Source organism: Hyla sarda, chromosome 1 (genome assembly GCF_029499605.1).
Source record: "Hyla sarda isolate aHylSar1 chromosome 1, aHylSar1.hap1, whole genome shotgun sequence".
Lineage (NCBI taxonomy): Eukaryota > Metazoa > Chordata > Amphibia > Anura > Hylidae > Hyla > Hyla sarda.
In genome coordinates, this window is record NC_079189.1 from 243,846,980 (window position 1) to 243,863,801 (window position 16,822).

Sequence of the window (16,822 nt, forward strand, 5' to 3'; positions counted from 1 at the left end):
AGCAATTTTTAAAATCTAATAATGTGTTTTATAAAAGTCTGGGAAAGAAGTACATACATTGGGGTCATTAACTTAGCCACTCCATGGCGTATTTGCTCGAAAGCGTATTTGCACAAAAAATTGTGTTTTTGATTAAAAAAGGTGTGACTTTTGTAGAAAATATGCAGTTTGCGCCAAGAGGTAGAGAAGGAGCTAGGAAAAGGGGCTGGAAGGGGGCTCTGTTCACATGAACAAGTCGTGCAGGGAGGGCACCCTCTTCACATGTGACTTTAGGCCCAATTTGCCACAGCAAAAATCACAGAAATCTCAGGTCAGAAAGCCTCAGAGTCACTGGATTCAGTAAAAGGCATGCACCTTTCAGTAAATCCAGTGAACTAAAAATGGGTGAAGCTTTATTTGAGTGCAGTGTATGAAAACACATTGCTTAGTAACTCTTCCCCATTGTTTTTAAATAATGCAATAATTCCATTGTTGGAATTACTACAGTTTTTTTTTTTTTTTTTTATATATATATAAAAAGTGTGCACTGAGAGACACTTTTCCATATACTTTATTAGGACACATTATTAGATAAAAAAAAATACTGTTGCTTTTGTATCTATTTTTACTGCAGTTTTTCACTTTTATTTTACAATGTATAAACCTAATAATTCCAAGAAAATGGTACTCACAAAATCACGGTGAAAAGATATATAGATATATAGATTTTATTACAATCAAGTGATATGCAATAACAACATTGTTAACTTGGTTGTAATAAAATCTATATATTTTTTTTACTGTGATTTTGTGAGTAACTCCACTTGGAATTATTGTGATTAGTGGGAGTCTACATTTAGGCTATTTACACATTTGGGGAGTTTATACATAATTTTTTTTTTTTTTTTTTTTTTTTACAGTGGTATGGATATTGAATACTTTGCTACACCGCTCTGGGGGAGATTTATCAAAACCTGTGCAGAGGGAATTTGCCTAGTTGCCCATAGCAACCAATCAGATGACTTCTTTAATTTTGCAGGGGCCTTGTTAGAAATGAAATAAGCAATCTGATTGGTTGCTAAGGGCAACTGGAAAATTTTCCTCTGCTCAGGTTTTGATAAATGTCCCCCTGTATGTAGTAATTGTCTTTCCCTGTGTGTACGTTCGTACATGTTTAACGTTTCTAATGTCTAAACCTAGCCTAGTAGTGAAATTACTCTTACAAATCTTGTTATATTACTATCAAATTGGTAGAAAACTGTAGTTCAGACAACATTATAGATTGTTCATTTAAAATATCTAGCATACAAAAGTATTTTTTTAACAGTGTAATATGTATAAAAGTATAGTGTGCATGTAGCAACAGTAGCACCAAGAAGAATATATGGCTTTTGATCATACATACCCATACAGTTATTTCCTCCGTTGACCTGCATGTACTCTGGTGGGCAAACGCATGTGTAGTTCCCTAATGTATTATAGCAAGTACCAGGACCACAGATGCCAATATGGGTAGAGCACTCATCAATATCTGAAAATCAAGAATAAAATACAGGTGCATTATTTCTCATTTTTAATAGTAAATTTACTCATATAGCTTTAATAAAATAACAAGCTAATTGCCTAGGTGCTATACTTATGGGTTTTTTATGTATCTATATACTAAGCTGTTCTTATATGGTTGAGATACTGTCGTATAGGACATATTAATACTAAACATTATAAGTTTTCTGTCTACCTTCACAGATGCGGGTGTCTTCATTCAGATAGTAGCCAAGTGGGCACTCGCATTGAAAACTTCCAAAGGTGTTCACACAGTTTCCACCCTGACACAGACCTGGAAGTTCTTGACATTCATCAATATCTGTAATAAGAAAAAGAAAATAAGTAAATTCAGTAAAATGAAACATGTTTATACTATGGCACTAAAACAGAAATCACAATGTGTAGCAGAGAGCTTGTTACAAATTCTTCTTACCTTCCAAAATAACTGTAATGGGATTTGGTCTAAATCCCTCTCCTCCTGGACACAGAGTCTTGTATTCAGCTGAAAAATAAGGTAGATATATATTTGTTGCTGCATGATCTACAACTGACTTTCCTAAAAGCTATTTGGAGCTGTATTCACCAAAAGAAGACTTCTCTACTTACTGGAGTTGGCCAAAGGACAGCTTTCACATGGATTGCCCCAAGCACGTCCCAAGGAGCAGCAACAAGATGCTCTTGTAACTCCAACTCCAATCTCTGCACTACAAGCAAGACCGGCATCACCTCTTGTCAGAGTTTCCAAGTAGCAGTTTCCAACTCGAGTATCTGCATTAAAGAGAATAAAAATGCATTCCAGTGAAGCATTTCTACACTGCTTAAATGGCTATCTATATTTTACTCATTGGATTCATTTACTTACCGACACAGCCCACACCAGTGGGGTTCAACTCAAAGTCCTGTGGGCAGTTGCACAAGTAGTTTCCTGGCGTATTCACACATAGTCCATTGATGCAGTTCACTGGGTCGGCACACTCATTTACATCTATGGAAAAGGGAAAATAGGATGTATAGCTTGTACAGGCACATTGGCTATTTAGAGCTTTATAAGATAAACCCAACAAATAGCTCAGTGACAGAAGAAATGCTTTGGATTGTGTACTTTATACATAAACTACTGTATACCATTAAGGCTCTGTTCACTTTGCTTTTAAAGGATTTATTGCAAATATGCCAGTTCTATCTTAATATGTTCTGTTAAAGGTCGCATTACTTTGGTCTGTCACGTTTCCAGTCCTGCATAAGAGTACAACAGACAACCCTGTTCTATCCATTAGGAGCACTACAAAACCTACAGAACTAGAACCATGACACCACTGTGAACAAAGTATATACCACCAAACTGCATAGGCATTTACCTCCTTTTTTTCTTCACTAAACAATCAAACTGAGATCGAATAGAGCTACTCCCTCCCCATAAATCATCTTACCGGTACAATTTCCTCCACTTCTGTCTAGTTCATAACCATCATCACAGATACAGCGGAACGTTCCCGGCAGGTTCTGACAGGTTCCAAAGACACAAATGTTCTGGAATGTGCACTCATCAATATCTAAAAAAGTTAAATTCACACACAGTTATGTCAAAAACACTTTAACCTTGAAATGGTGACTACATTAGATATAGTAAATAAGTGTGTCTTTAAATTTCTATTTTATGCATTATTAGCCATAAGGTATTTACTTGTTAGCCAAAAGCCCATGGGGCAAATATTCAAAACTGATTTTACCTTGTACCTTTTTTTATGGTACACTACACCAGATTGGTTGAAAAAGTGGTGCAGCACACATTTTGAAATGAATATTGCCTTGTTATAGTGCTATTTGCATCAGGGCTTCTCTCCATAAGGGTGTGGCCTCTGTGCAAATGGTTGCGACTTAAATTGCACCACATTTTCATGAGTATGTGCCAAAAAAAAAAGACAATCAATAACTATACCATCTCAGAGGTGTGTACACTGAGCATATAGTGTAAGATGTGCCAGATTTTTAAACAGTCACTATAAAAAATCTAGCATAGTCTCAGAAAAACTTTGAATATGCCCCCAATTTACTTTCATATATGCTTAACTTATATCGCTACCACCTACCTTGACAAGCCTTGCTGTCTTCTGTAGGAGTAAAACCCATCTCACATTCACAGCGATAACCTCCGGGGGCATTTAAGCAGTGGCCATTTTCACACAGGTTCACATTGTCTGCGCACTCATCAACATCTACGAGAAATTGTAAAGAAATGAACATCAGTATCCTTTAAGTATAATAGGAGTGAATTGTGTTAATATAACATGCCACATATCATTTTAAATGGGGTAAGATAGAACCAATGCAAATTTGTGTGAATTTTTAGTAGGTCCTACTGCCTAGAGTAAAAGTTAAATGGATAACACATTTACTGCCTTACAGTCTACAGTGCGGGTTTGCACAAAAGTTCTAAATAGTTACCAACATTGATAGTTTTTTCTTTATAACAGTGCATTAACTGATGGCTGAACTGTGTATTTTTCTGGGTATGAAGTTTAATGGTTGTACTGGAGGTCCACTATGAGATCTGCCATAGGATTTATTACACCTGAAGTTGAGTGTAGTTAAATGTCTAATAGTCATCTACTGTAGGGATAAACTTGATTGCTGTATGTCTGCATTTGTGACATATTGAAATGAGGAAATAGTTTCTGTTTCTGAAAATAAGTTACAGTACCTGAACAAGAAAAGCCATCTCCATTGAATCCCTCATTGCACATGCACCGATAGGATCCAGGAGTGTTCACACAATTGGCATTTAAGTTGCAGTTATGGTCCTCTGTGGAGCACTCATCAAGATCTGAAAAAAGGAATTACACAGATAATGGAAGTTACAAAACATCAACTAAAAGGACAGCTCACCAGACCAGTAGGTAGATGAATACATATATTGAAGCTAAGATGCACAATATGGCTTTAATACCATAAATATCAAAAATAGAACTAATAAATAAACATTTTAGTTTTTTTTTATGGTAATGGAAGTTAGCAAGAGAAACCAAATGCCACTGGTATAAAGAGATTTGGCTCTATTGATACATTTTATTTTAATAAACTACACAGTTCACATCTAGATCCTACTAGCTTAGTTGGCAGCACCAACAATACTCTTAAGGTTGGATTCACATATAGTATTTGGTCAGTATTTTGGCTAGTTATTTCAGCCAAAACTATTAGTGGATCCAAACACAAAAAAAGCTGCAACTCTTACCAGCAAATCTTACACAATAGTTTTCCATGTATTGGCTCCACTTCTGGATTTGGCTACAAATACTGATCAAAATACTGACTAAATGATTATGTGTGAACCCAGCCCTAAGGTATCTAATAGTGAATTCATTTAGCACATTATAAACTTTTTTAAATAGATAATAGTTTATACATGCCAAGGAAATGGTAGGACTTATATATTGAACCACTAAATATGATCTTTGCTTTTGCCCTGCCAGACTTTATGGCACTTCATCCTTCATTTTATATGTATGGACTCAATAAGTCTACCTAAACATGAGCCTGAATTGATTCCTTTAAAACATGTCTTATGCAATACCTAAGCTCTCCACCTAGAGCTAAGCCTACTGAAAGCATTTTATACAAAAGATTTATAGTCTTACTTACCAACACATTTAAGTCCATCTCCCACCCATCCTGTTTGACATTTGCACTTAAAGCTGCCAGGTACGTTGATACAAGATGCATGGACATCACAATTGTGTGCACCAACTTCACATTCATCAATATCTACAAAAAAAGGCAGATTATTACTGTGAGTAATACAAAGTAGCAGTACTTACTGTATTTGCAAGGGAATAAAACCCATACCTGTACATCCAGTTGTTCCCTTCTTCACAAAGTAACCTAACTGACAATGGCAAATGAAGGAGCCTTTAGTGTTTTCACACTCGCCGTGTAGGCAGATGTTAGGGTTAAGGTCACATTCATTGACATCTATGCAAAAAAAAAGAGTAAAATATGTTAACATGAACTAGCTAAAACACCTCAAGTATATTAAGAAATATTCCAGTGAACTACTTTACCTATACATGTCTTCATATCCAGAGAAGCCATGAAACCATCGAAGCACAAACAACGATATTCTCCAGGAATGTTTGTACATTGCCCACCATCACAGATGTCGGGATTGTCCTCACATTCATCAATATCTAGGGTTTAACAATAAAGGACTCCTTATTAATATTGCATGGAGACTTTGTGCAATTGAAAATGTGACAATGGAATGAAGCAGCATTTATTTGACATTGCTCATATTTACTATTCAAAATATTACGTCATGCCTTTCCTTACCAGCACAGGATCTCTGGTCAGGCATAAGTGCATATCCTTCACTACAGCTACATTCATAGCTGCCTTCTGAGTTGGTACATTGGGTGTCACATCCTCCATTCATGATTGTGCATTCATCAATATCTGCAACAGAGTATACATATTAACATTGGTATGGCTTCATTACAACCCAACAGAGACCTTAACTCCCAGCCTTGCGATGTAACATACTCCATACTGAATCTCATTTTGTGGAACACCCCATATTCCTCACCCAGAGGCACAACTTCTAGCTTCTGGGCCCTGATGCATAATCTGCAACAGGGCCACATGTCTACCATGTGCCATTTATAATACAGGGGCAGATGTGCCTTAGGGTTCCCTTAGGCACCAAGGCCCTGGTGCGATTGCTACCTCTACACCCCCTATAGTTATATCCCTCTCATGATCACAGATTCAGCTAAATAAAACCTACAATTGTAAAATGGGATATAGAAGATTCTTAACATCATGAATTTGGTTCATTTATGTGGCCGACTTCTTGTGATTTGTCAGACTAATAGGTTGTAGATGTTTATAGGCTCAGAATTCCCAGTAGATAGCAGTGCATGCGTGTGTGAATGTTTTTAATGTTACTATATCTAAGGGAAAATATATTTAATACAAAGTTTTCATACGACACATTAAAGATAATGCAGGGGTGTGGAGTCCTTTTTTTTTATTAATAGATAAATGGTCATTTAATTGTTTGTAAAGTACAGGAGCAAGATATAAATACTTCATTTATCAATGTGCTCCCTCCCTGTGTTAACAAGGACTACTATAAGGCACGTCCATTACCTCATAAGAAGGGAATTCTGCTATTTTTCTACATCTCTTAGAAAATGAAAACCAACTGATTGGAATAAGAATGCTGTTTGAGATTTCTTCTGAGACATGTTGATTCCAAGAACACAGATTGGTCGGAATGAATTACTCACCTACACAACCCTGCCGATCTGGAGTTGACTGGAAGCCAGAATCACAAGAACATTGGTAGGTTCCAATCATGTTGACACAACGCCCGTTCCTGCAGAGGTTATCACTCAGGGAACACTCATTTATGTCTGGGGAACACAAAAATTACACACACACTCCTAAATAAATGCATCTTCACCACAGTTGTTTGGCCTCAATAGGTAAAAAGTATTCTGAATGTTTTCATACCAATACAGGAATTGCCGTCTGTAGTTAGCTCATGACCTGGGGGGCAGATACACTCAAAGCTGCCGTCTGTGTTGATGCAGGTTCCCCCTCTACAAAGAAGCGGGTCTCTTTCACATTCATCAATGTCTGTAAGCAAAGGGAAGATCAGTTATTGGTGACAAGGGACCATGGGGCAATTCTCTATTTAACTGTTATATGGTATATTTAAATATATGATTTAACATATATGGCTATGTATTCATCATTTTCTGAAGGACTGAGCAATTCAAGCAGTCAAGGGCAGGGGGCCAAGCAGGGTTGAGACCTTCAGTCTTCTCTAATATACAGTTCCATTTTAAAAACATCCCTCCCCCTCAGCTGTTCCGTATACCTGACAGAGGTCATTGTTTTAATAATAATGTTTCTGCTCTGTTGGCTGAGGCGTCCCACCAGCCCTTGCGCCAAGGGCACATGCCCCTCACTAGCTACACCCCTGGTTCAGAGGTTGTATTAATTTACCACCATGTAACATAGAGTTGGTGCTTATTATTAAAGCCTTTAAGTTCTTTCCTCTAGTCACTGTCAAAACCTAAGCAATTATGTTTCTGGATGTCCAGCCACACTATGTATGCCAATGGTGATGTAAGGAAATGTCATAAGCATAATTGCACTTTAAGAATTACCCATGCAGTTCTTCATCATCATGAATCCACTCTCATAACCATCAAAGCATTCACATTCAAAGCTTCCAGGAGTATTGACGCAAGTTCCGTGGCCGCAGAGGTCAGGAGAAATCCTGCATTCATCTATGTCTGTAATGATGATAGTAAAACCATAAGTGTGAATCATTCCATCATGAGGCCAGAGGGTTTATTGGTTGACAATTTTTGGGTTATGTTTTGCTAAAAAATGACAAATGATTTCTCACCTGTACAGTTCCTTTCCTCAGCATCTAGAGCAAAGCCGCTTTCACAAACGCACCTGAAGCTTCCAATGCTATTGCGACACGTTCCATGGTTGCACAAGCTGTTGAATACCTTACATTCATTCACATCTGTGATGAGTAAAAACAAAAATATTACAGTGCAAATCCAGAGTCTGAGTAATGCTATACAGCAAGCCCTATGGACATAAATTGGTCACATTGACATGAATGGGAAACGTTACCAGGCATACTCAGCGACCTTTGCATAGGTCATTACACGGGAAGGGGGTGACTGAGCTGTGGGTTTCAATTATTGTCTCATCTATCTACTTGTGTCACCTTTCCCTGTAAAACACTTTCCAGCAGTCTTCTCCTTATCATCACAGACAGATCTTGAAATATCAGCTTATTTTTAGGACTAGTGGCCAGACTGAATACTACAATATTTCAGAATTATTTTATAATATAGATAGTAAAATAGAAAATATTTTTTTTTTAAATTTAAACAATAGGTCATTTTTTGATGACACATTAATCTAAGGGCTGGGTACTACTCAAGAAATAACTCCTATCTATGAAGTCACCAATATCGAAACATCTGCATAGAGTCTATGAACTTTAAATCTTACACAGTCTTCAGGGAGGCATTGTGTGTGTGCATCTTTGTGCACGTGTGTGTGAACTGTCATTATTTTTCTCAAAACTGTAGTTTTCATAATGTAAAGGTGATTTTATAACATTGATGGTGATTTTAAATATTATGGAATGTGATTTGTTGCTTTCTGAGTATAGATAAAATGTCTTACTATCTAGTTATTATTATTTTTAGCTAAAGATGCAAATAGCAACAGAAAGAATAGAACTAAACTAGTGAACCATAATACCTTTGTAGAATGGACGACCAGAAAGTATATCGCCTCTGTTAGCAAAGCCAGTTCCTCTTGGACAGATGGTCTTATATTCATCACTTCCAGGTTTAGGGCACTCCTCACAGTCAATACCCCAGGCAGCACCAACAGTGCAGCAGCACATATCAATTCTGTATTTTCCAGGCAAGGAAGAAGTGCATTCATCCTCATCCCACTTCATGTAGCACTGTTCCACACGTATATCTGAATGGAAAGTTGACAACACAGAGTAATTCACATTAATTCCACCAAGTGTAGGGAATGGCACGGTGCTGGGACTTGTAGCCCTATAGGTGGATACTCAGTTCCCAAAGACCTGACCCAAGGTCCTAAAGCTCATCCAGTATAGAAAACAAATGAAAGGCAGCACTCCAAGGCCTTTATATTATTTCTATACTGAATATTTCACTGATTTCACAATAGGTATAAAATATTCCACATTAGGTATAATTCTTTTTTTTTTTTTTTATCTAGCTCTTCCCACTTTTTTTTTCCAGAAATTGACATAAGATACTTTAATGCACCAAAATGTTATAGTCTTGTAAAAGTGTGGGGAGTTCGTCTTTAAACTCCTAGTATTTGTGGAGAACTAGGTTAAGTCTTTAATGAAACCCTTATTCTGTGGTTTGCGTGCTCACTGCTATTGGATGTCCTACACTTGACACTGTAGAGCAGCATTACTTTTTGTGCCTTTTTGCAGTGCCTAATTCTCTTTGTCTTCCAAAACCTGTAAGGATTTTTAAGTCCTGCCTAATGTTCAGTTTGTCTAAACTAATCCACTGTCTTCTGCTTCTTCTGTGATACTCCGACCATACTTGATCTTCTTAATAATCGTAGGTCACGGGACTTCTGACTTGGAGTTTTATCAGATTTTCTTAACACCATGGGGTTTATTTACTAACGTGATCCCGACTCTTTTTTGTCGGGTTTTGCGCCCAAATTGTGTCGCACGTCCCTTGCGACACAATTTGCGACCAAAAAAACCAAAACCCTCCATTTTACAAGGAAAACCCGAAATGGGGGCGTGGCCACGGATACAGTGGGCGTGGTCCTGACAAAAGTGTTGTGTTTGAGCTGAGAAAAACCCGACAGATCAGAACAGTTGTAAAAAAAGCAAAATGTCGAGAAAAGTGCAAAATGTAGGGAAACCTTAGTAAATACCTTGGGAAAATACCAGTGGGAAATCAAAACCCACAAAGAAACCTACACTCCACTCTTAGTAAATAAACCCCCCATGACTTTTAGTCACTTGACAAATCATGTTATCCTATCTCTGGCATCTGCCTTTACCTGACTACTGATATTACACTTCTCATCATGCGCTACGTTCAATAGCCAGTCAGAATAAATGTAAAATATGATAAATAATATCATGATAAATTATTTTAGCAGAAAAAACAATTAAGAATTGTAAGAAAATCAAATCTACAGCATATGTCGAATAGCATACTACATTATTACTATCCCTCTTGCGCACATAGATTTGAAGATTGCATACAAATTATATGGAACCATAAGCATAAGGTGTCTTCCTGGCGTTGACTCAATGTGACTGGGGACACATTGCATATATGGTGGGGGTGCCCTGGCATCCACACCATTTGGGACAAGATTTTAAAAGGAATACCATGTGTATTTGGGTAAACAAATTTCTAATACACCTCTGGTTACCTTACTGTCATTGCTTCCTGGCTCCTTGGCTACCGCCAAGAATTCATTCTGCTTCATCTTCTGATGTTTGCTTAGTTTGTGCAAACTTAGGTAAATTGGAAGAATGGGGAAGATCATGACTGAGGCACATAATTGGTCTGACAAATGAGACAGGATTTGGTCTCCTTGGTGCCTATTAATTATGGGAAATTCTTGGTACTTTTGGTGTTGACATGTTCTCTCTACATTCTGGTTCAACGCTCCTCATTCCCCTCTACCTCCTCTTTTTTCCCTTTTATCTCTTTCTCTTCCTTTTACCTTCTTCCTATGTCCTCATTCCTTCTGTTCTTGTGGTTTTCTTCTAAGACCTTATCTCATGTGACACTATAGGTCTGGGTGTCATACTTTTTTGACCTACATATTCAGAGTATGTTGGGTCACGATAAGGGATCATAATATTATCCCTGCTCTTTGATATTTTAGGGGAGCTTTAATCTCCTCTTTTACTATCTTATGTTTTTGCAATGTTTCTTATTATTGTTCAAAAATTCTTGCCATTTTCTATGTTGCCCCAATTTTTTGTATATTAATTTCATACAAATATTGTGGTACCATTGTACTGTATTGTATCTTATGCCAATAAAGAAAGATTACAAATAACATAAGGTGTCATTCTTCTTACCAACACAGTTTCTGCCAGACCCATCCAGGATTAGTCCTTCAGGACACTCGCACTTGAATGAACCAGCAGAATTCACACAACGTCCATTAGGGCAGACACCCGGGAATACCTCACACTCATTTACATCTGTAAAAAATAAAATAATAAAATTAAAGAAATACAGTGTTTCTCAAGTTACAATGTACCATTGTAACTTGAAATCATACTCAACATACAATGCCAGAAACAGTCCGGATCATTTACTTGTGTGATTGGCTGGAAGATCCGACCAATCAGATTTGGCATTTCACTGGTAAAACCCCAGTATTATTGAAATGATTCGCTGTCTAGTAGCAATTCTCTACAGTATAGAGCAACACTGCATTGTGTTTTACCTATGTCAGCACTAGCTGCTTCTTTGGACACCAGGAGAGCCTGAGGGCAGCTCCATGCTGTATCTCAGGCATGGTCAGATTGGCCCTCCAGAGAACCAAAGGGGATCTTCTGACAGGTCCAAGCTCTAACACAGTAATGGACCATAAAAGTCTAGTAAAAGTCAACCACTGGTGTCTTTTTGACCTAATATAAATCGTGTAAAGATGAAGGCTTCATGTATGCCGAGTCTGAATCTCCTCTCAGGCTTAAACAAATATTGTAGAACGGGAAAAGAGGTGCCATAAAACATAACATTTAATTGAAATTACTAAAATCCTCCAAAAATCAGGAAAAGGTGCATTCCCCAAAGAAAGGAAGAAAAATCATATTAGATAAAATATCCGTGTATACAAAAACCAACTCAAATCAACTGGTTATAATCGCTAACATAGATATAATGAAAGCGCTGTAGTAGTGACAGCAAAAACATATATACACCAATGTGGCTGGATTAGCAGATTAATCCAAACAAACCACCAGGAACAGCAATAGAGTATACAGCTATTCCCTGGGAAGAAGCAATTCAGCCGTAAGCATTCCCAACATACGTTTCTACTCCAAGGTCAATGAACAATTACCCAGGAGTTTCCTCCATATATATATATATATATATATATATATATATATATATATAAAATTGTTAGACACACATATAGTGTGGAAAAAAAGTATTTAGTCCAATTGTGCAAGTTCTCCCACTTAAAAAGATGAGAGAGGCCTGTAATTTTCATCATAGGTATACCACAACTATGAGAGACAGAATGAGAAAAAAAAAATCCAAAAAATCACATTGTCTGATTTTTAAAGAATTTTTTTGCAAATTAAGGTGGAAAATAAGTATTTTGTCAATAACAAAAGTTCATCTCATTACTTTGTTATATACCCTTTGTTGGCAATGACAGAGGTGAAGCATTTTCTGTAAGTCTCCACAAGGTTTTCACACACCGTTACTGGTATTTTGGCTCATTCCTCCATACAGATCTCCTCTAGAGCAGTGATGTTTTGGGGCTGTCGCTGGGCAACACGGACTTTCAACTCCCTCCAAAGCTTTTCTATGGGGTTGAGATCTGGAGACTGGCTAGGCCACTCCAGGACCTTGAAATGCTTCTAACGAAGTCACTCCCTCGTTGCCCGGGAGGTGTGTTTGGGATCATGTTCATGCTGAAAGACCCAGCCCCGTTTCATCTTCAATTCTCTTGCGAATGGAAAGAGGTTTTCAATCAAAATCTCACGATAAGTGGCCCCATTCATTTTTCCCTTTACATGGATCAGTCTTCCTGGTCCCTTTGCTGTAAAACAGCCCCAAAGCATGATGTTTCCACCCCCATGCTTCACAAAAGGTATGGTATTCTTTGGATGCAACTCAGCATTCTTTCTCCTCCAAACAGTTGAGTTTTTACCAAAAAGTTCTACTTTGGTTTAATCTGACCATATGACATTCTCCCAATTCTCTTCTGGATGATCCAAATGCTCTCTAGCAAACTTCAGATGGGCCTGGACATTTACTGGCTTAAGCAGGGAGACATGTCTGGCGCTGCATGATTTGAGTCCCTGGTGGCATAGTGTGTTACTGATGGTAGCCTTTGTTACTTTGGTCACAGCTCTCTTCAGGTCATTCACTAGGTCCCCCCGTGTGGTTCTGGGATTTTTGCTCACCGTTCTTGTGATCATTTTGACACCACGGAGTGAGAGCTTGCCCCAGATCAAGGGAGATTATCAATGGTCTTGTATGTCTTCTATTTTCTAATAATTGCTCCCACCTTTGATTTCTTCACCCAAGTTGCTTGCCTATTGCAGATTCAGTCTTCCAGCCTGGGACAGGTCACCAATTTTTTTTCTGGTCTCCTTTGACAGCTCTTTGGTCTTGGCCATAGTCGAGATTGGAGTGTGACTGTTTGAGGATGTGAACAGGTGTCTTTTATACTGATAACAAGTTCAAACAGGTGCCATTAATACAGGTAAATAGTGGAGGACAGAGGAGACTCTTAAAGAAGAAGTTAAAGAAGCCAGAAATCTTGCTTGTTTGTAGGTGACCAAATACATATTTTACCGAGAAATTTACCAATTAATTCATTAGAAATCCTACAATGTGATTTCCTGTATTCTTTCCCCCCATTTTGTCTCATAGATGAGGTATACCTATGATGAAAATTACAGGCCTCTCTCATCTTTTTAAGTGGGAGAACTTGCAGAAATGGTGGCTGACTAAATACTTTTTTTTATATATGCCAGATAGCTACCACTAAATGTATATAGAACAAAGGTAAAATACATATCTACACTGATCAAAGGCCTTACTTAGTATATAGCACCATGGGTCAAGTTGCATACAGATAACCTCCAAGTATATGCTCCCAGATACCGCATATCAGGACACTTAAAGAAACATATAAGAGATGTTGGAGTAATATACTTGTTACCAATACCCAGGTGTGATACAGCCCAGACAGTTGTATGAAGCTGCGGTCAACAAACAAAGACGTCCTACAGTGGCAGGACGCAGAGAGTTTCTCGGCTGTGGCGTGCTGGTTCGCACATCGGTGTCTAAAGCACAGTACTGATTTTTGGTGGATTTTAGTGATTACCAATTAAATGTTATGTTTTATGGCACCTCTTTTCTCGTTCTATATTATTTGTCTTTTTTGACCTCCAAACTTATATATGTTTTGTGTGCAATAAAGTGATTGAACAAGCACACAAAAGTTGGTGTACACACATTTTGCGCAGATGGAGGTTTGATACTGGATATAGGCAATTGTTCAAACACACAGGACAACACTGTAACACTTTTTATAAAGTAGACAGCATTATATTCACATAATATACATATCATTAATAATATAGACTGATCAACCACAGAATTAAAACTACATGTCTAATATTGTGTAGGTCCCTTTTATCTACAAAACAGCTCTGACACATTGAGGCATTGACTTCACAGGGCCTCTGAATGTGTCCTGTTGCACTTGGTACCAAAACCTTAGCAGCACATTGTTTCAGCCCTGTAAATTGCGGAGTGGTGCTTCCATAGATCAGATTAGTTTTTTCAGAACATGCCATGGATGCTTAATTGGGTAAAGATATGGGTTATTAAGAGGCCAATTCAACACCTTGATCTCTTTGCCATGCTCCTCTAAGCATTCCTGAGAAGAAAAATTGCATCGTGGCAGGGCCGTTATTCTTCTAAGAGTGGCCACTGTCATTAAAGAAGAGGGGTGTACTTGGTTTACAGTACATATAATACATGTCAAATGAACATTCACATGAATGCCAGGATCCAAGGTTTTCAAGCAGAACACTCTGCAGCATATCATAATGCCTCTGGTGATTTCCTTCCTTTCCATAGTGCTTCTGGTGCCATCTTTTCCCCATGGTAAGGGGCACAACCCAACAAAACCAAATGTAATTCATCAGACCAAGTCACCTTCTTCAACTATTCCATGGTCCAGTTGTGATGTTCATATGCCTATTATGGGCACTTTAAGAGGTGTACAGGGGAATCAGCACTCTCACTGGTCAGCAAGCTTGGAGCCTTTTACAAACTATAAAAAGTTCACTAGTTGTCTATCCTTGGACAACTTTTGGTAGGTAAAAACCACTGCATGCCAATTATATTTTGTTTTGGGCAAAGTTGCTTAGATTCTTCTGCATGCCCAGTTTCCCTGCATCCAACACATGAACCCAAAAACTGACTGTTAACTAGCTGCCCAATATACCGTATCCCACCCTTTGACAGACACCATTGCCACAGGATAATCAATGTTATTCACTTTACCTGGTGTCATTTTATGGCTGATCAGTGTAATTGTGTGATCCTAAGGATGACTACACAGACAACAAACCATAGTGATACATCTGCTTTGACAAGAATTTAATAAACGTGTATATCTTTTAAGATAAACAGATTATACCTTCACATGCAACCCCCTTCTTCCTGGAGTAACCTCTGGGACAGGCAGGATCTAAATAAAATGCAAAGATCCATTAGTTATATAGCTAGTTATGTTTCCATATTCATTCATTAAATATATAGTTATTAGTATGAGGATTACCAATTTCACAACGTTCACAAGGGCTTCCCCAAGCAGCTCCTAATGTTGAACAGCATTCAGATTTCAAAGTGGCTCCATTAATGTTGACTTCACATCTACCATCTTGGAGGTTCAACCAACAAGTTCCTTTCATGCTATCTGAATTGTATAGAGAAGAAACATGCAAATTAATTATTGTATAAAGTCACTTCATGAATTGGTATTTAATAATTAAAATAGAGTTTCCATATATGCATGCAATAGAATAGAAATCATCTTCATAATCATTTTTGATGTATGAAATATAAGACTGCTAACTATCATAAAAATAAGCTAAATGAAATCCAAAAAAACAAAACCAAAAGAAAGTTCATACTCAAGTATAAGTATTATATCACACAAGCTTACAATTAATCTATGTCATATTTTTCTTAAATACTTAAACAGTGACCTCCCTGAAGCCAGAGGAATCCTAATAGCACTCACCCACACAAATAGTTCCAGTGGAATCCAGTTTGCTTCCGAATGAGCACTCGCACACAAAAGAACCAGCATTGTTCCTGCAGACGCCATTGACACAGGGGTTGGATGCACATTCATTAATATCTGAAAATAAGAAGCAGTAAACCCAAATAAGGGATAAGTTGTCAAGGTAAACGAAGGTCATCATCCAGCTAGAAATAGTCAATAATGATGTAGTTAATTCAAAGCAAGGTGCTGAAATACTGTAAACTAAGTTTACATCTAAAGGAGTTTGCATATAATGCAAAATGTTATATACTGTAAGAAAAGCCCTATAGTAACTAAAATTGCCTTTAAAATGTATTCCTACCTTCACAGGTCTCAGACTCAGGCTTGAAGACATAACCCTTGGGGCATGTGCAGGTGTAGCTTCCAGGAGTGTTACGACACAAGCCGTTGTCACAAAGCAGACGGTTCACTGCACATTCATCGACATCTGCAATTGAGAGTAATAACTCAATGTCTACTCTTGGGAGCCATCAAACAATAACATATGTTACTGTAGATTATGAATAGCGAATTATGGAATGCAATACAGTGAACATACCGACACAGTTCTTCCCACTTGCGTCTGATTCATAGCCCACACTACAGATACAACGATAGCTGCCACGCAAATTTTCACAGATGCCGTTGGGGCAGATTTCAGAGTTCAAGGCACATTCATTAATAT

The 16,822-nt window shown here is 37.8% G+C and overlaps 1 protein-coding gene across 3 annotated transcripts in view; it reads right to left on the reverse strand.

The window, feature by feature from the left end:
- The window catches only part of LOC130367421 (fibrillin-2-like), a 231,953-nt gene that overhangs the window by 21,459 nt on the left and 193,672 nt on the right, over nucleotides 1-16,822 (reverse strand). For all 3 annotated transcript variants that reach the window (XM_056569845.1, XM_056569840.1, XM_056569847.1), the window contains 23 exons: nucleotides 16,697-16,822; nucleotides 16,460-16,585; nucleotides 16,114-16,233; nucleotides 15,649-15,786; nucleotides 15,508-15,558; nucleotides 11,183-11,308; nucleotides 8,827-9,054; nucleotides 7,946-8,071; nucleotides 7,701-7,829; nucleotides 7,039-7,164; nucleotides 6,813-6,938; nucleotides 5,854-5,976; nucleotides 5,586-5,711; nucleotides 5,371-5,496; nucleotides 5,167-5,289; nucleotides 4,226-4,348; nucleotides 3,615-3,740; nucleotides 2,955-3,077; nucleotides 2,387-2,509; nucleotides 2,131-2,292; nucleotides 1,958-2,026; nucleotides 1,718-1,843; nucleotides 1,385-1,510 (listed from right to left, as the gene is read on the reverse strand). In XM_056569845.1, the coding sequence (XP_056425820.1) occupies nucleotides 1,385-1,510; nucleotides 1,718-1,843; nucleotides 1,958-2,026; nucleotides 2,131-2,292; nucleotides 2,387-2,509; nucleotides 2,955-3,077; nucleotides 3,615-3,740; nucleotides 4,226-4,348; nucleotides 5,167-5,289; nucleotides 5,371-5,496; nucleotides 5,586-5,711; nucleotides 5,854-5,976; nucleotides 6,813-6,938; nucleotides 7,039-7,164; nucleotides 7,701-7,829; nucleotides 7,946-8,071; nucleotides 8,827-9,054; nucleotides 11,183-11,308; nucleotides 15,508-15,558; nucleotides 15,649-15,786; nucleotides 16,114-16,233; nucleotides 16,460-16,585; nucleotides 16,697-16,822 (2,898 nt within the window). The remainder of the gene's footprint in view (nucleotides 1-1,384; nucleotides 1,511-1,717; nucleotides 1,844-1,957; nucleotides 2,027-2,130; nucleotides 2,293-2,386; nucleotides 2,510-2,954; nucleotides 3,078-3,614; nucleotides 3,741-4,225; nucleotides 4,349-5,166; nucleotides 5,290-5,370; nucleotides 5,497-5,585; nucleotides 5,712-5,853; nucleotides 5,977-6,812; nucleotides 6,939-7,038; nucleotides 7,165-7,700; nucleotides 7,830-7,945; nucleotides 8,072-8,826; nucleotides 9,055-11,182; nucleotides 11,309-15,507; nucleotides 15,559-15,648; nucleotides 15,787-16,113; nucleotides 16,234-16,459; nucleotides 16,586-16,696) is intronic.